The sequence below is a fragment of the Arachis ipaensis genome, chromosome B06 (genome assembly GCF_000816755.2).
Source record: "Arachis ipaensis cultivar K30076 chromosome B06, Araip1.1, whole genome shotgun sequence".
Classification (NCBI taxonomy): domain Eukaryota; kingdom Viridiplantae; phylum Streptophyta; class Magnoliopsida; order Fabales; family Fabaceae; genus Arachis; species Arachis ipaensis.
Window position 1 is genome coordinate 94,807,150 of NC_029790.2, and position 2,315 is coordinate 94,809,464.

Below are 2,315 nucleotides of genomic sequence, written 5' to 3' on the forward strand. Positions count from 1 at the left end.
AACCTTTTAACTGAGATCAGATATTCGAAATACTATGAAAGCGAAATAGTTTAAATTGTACAAAAATAATTCAACGATAGAAATGGAAAACAAAATCTTAGAAAACTTGATTAATATTGAATATGAGATGTTTACCCTATATCTATATACATTTTATAGAAGCCTCCTTGTATATGTAAAATTAATTACATGGAGATGGTGGGTGATATGCAAATATGTTTGCAGCAAATGAAGTGTGTGATAGATTTGCGGTGGCTGGGTTCTCTGGCAACTTGATAAGTTACCTGACACAAGTGATGAACATGCCATTGGTAGCTGCCTCCAACACACTCACAAACTTTGCTGGAACATCAAGCTTCACTCCTCTCCTTGGTGCTATCATTGCTGAGTCTTTTGCTGGCCGCTTTTGGACCATTACTATTGCTTCTCTCATCTATGAACTGGTTTCATTTTCCCCCTTCTCTTCTCTCTATAATCTCATTCTTGTTTCAGTTTTTGAATTTATGTACAACATATTCAATAGCATTGCAACTAATTATTGTTTGACATGCAGGGAATGATTAGCATGACATTATCAGCGATACTTCCACATTTTCGTCCACCACCATGCCCAAAACAAGTGAATTGCCAAGAAGCCACATCCTCACAGCTATGGATATTATACATGTCTCTACTCCTCACATCTCTTGGCTCAGGTGGCATTAGACCCTGTGTGGTGCCCTTTTCAGGAGACCAATTTGACATGTCCAAAAAGGGTGTGGAATCCAGAAAATGGAACCTGTTCAATTGGTATTTTTTCAGCATGGGCTTTGCTTCACTAAGTGCTTTGACAGTTGTGGTTTACATCCAAGACAACATGGGGTGGGGTTGGGGACTTGGGATTCCAACCATTGCAATGATGATATCCATTGTTGCATTTGTGGTTGGCTTCCCTCTCTATAAGCATGTCAAGCCAGAGGGCAGTCCTTTGATTCGTTTGGCACAAGTGGTTGTGGCTGCTATCAAGAAGAGGAAACAACCTTTGCCTTCTGATGCTAAGCTTTTGTACCAAAATAAGGAGCTTGATGCTGGCATTTCCACAGAAGGAACTCTTCTACACTCTGACCAATTCAAGTAAGTCATACTAGATCAATCAACTGATTTAAGCAGTTTTCAGTTAGTTGAAAAGCCTATATTCTTTCTCAATGACTCTTGAATTTATATTGTTACAGATGGTTGGACAAGGCTGCAATTGTAACAGAGGATGATAGCAGAGACCCAAACGCAGAACCAAAGTTATGGAAACTAGCCACTGTCCACAGAGTAGAAGAGCTGAAATCAATCATCAGAATGCTTCCAATTTGGGCATCAGGAATTTTACAAGTAACAGCCTCATCACACCTCCACAGCTTCGTCATCCAACAAGCTCGATCAATGGACCGCCACCTCTCTCCCTCCTTCCAAATCTCCCCTGCCAGCATGTCCATATTCAGTGTCCTAACCATGATGGTCGGCGTCATACTCTACGAGCGCCTCTTCGTTCCCTTCGCCCGCAGGTTCACCAAGAACCCTGCAGGCATCACATGCCTGCAGAGAATGGGAGTAGGCTTCGTGATCAACATTGTAGCAACTATTATCGCCGCCTTCGTCGAAATCAAGAGGAAGTCTGCCGCAGCAAAGCACCATTTATTGGACGATCCCAAAGCCACGATTCCAATCAGTGTTTTCTGGTTGGTGCCGCAGTATGTAATTCATGGAGTAGCTGAAATTTTTTCGTCTGTTGGACATTTGGAATTCTTGTATGATCAATCGCCTGAAAGTATGAGAAGTAGTGCTACTGCTTTGTATAGCATAACTTCGGCCATTGGGAATTACATTGGAACGTTGTTGGTATCACTGGTTCATGCGTACACTGGTAAAGAGAGAAATTGGTTACCTGATAGGAATCTCAATAGGGGTAGATTGGAGAATTACTACTTTCTTGTTTGTGGGATTCAAGTTGTTAATCTCATTTACTATTCCATTTGTGCTTGGTTTTATACGTACAAGCCTGTGGAGCAGGAAAGTACTAGTGAAATGCACAAGGAGTATCATGATTTGGAACGTGCCAAAGAAAATGTGTCATCTGTTGTTGTAACAGATGGTAGAGAAGAAAATGGAGATTTATAGTAGATATAATGAGTAGTTTATCTTATTGTCTATGGTATTAGTTAGTTAGTTATCTGGCACTGGTGAATAATGATATGTAGCATATATAGAACAGAAGCATTGGTCGGAGCATGTATATTGTTTTATCTACCATATTTTACTATGTACCTTAATAATTTGACATAAGA

The 2,315-nt window shown here is 40.3% G+C and overlaps 1 protein-coding gene across 3 annotated transcripts in view; it reads left to right on the top strand.

Moving 5' to 3' along the window:
- LOC107604661 (protein NRT1/ PTR FAMILY 3.1) overlaps nucleotides 1-2,313 on the top strand; it is a 6,029-nt gene extending 3,716 nt beyond the window's left edge. Inside the window, exons 2-5 of one of the 3 annotated variants that reach the window (XM_016306293.2) lie at nucleotides 226-443; nucleotides 554-1,113; nucleotides 1,212-2,147; nucleotides 2,183-2,313. In XM_016306293.2, coding sequence (XP_016161779.1) covers nucleotides 226-443; nucleotides 554-1,113; nucleotides 1,212-2,147; nucleotide 2,183 — 1,715 coding nt within the window. In that variant the 3' untranslated portion in view covers nucleotides 2,184-2,313. Of the gene's footprint in view, nucleotides 1-225; nucleotides 471-506; nucleotides 1,114-1,211; nucleotides 2,148-2,182 lie in introns of those variants that run through there. The other 2 variants (XM_021104623.1, XM_021104624.1) reach the window with 2 other exon arrangements.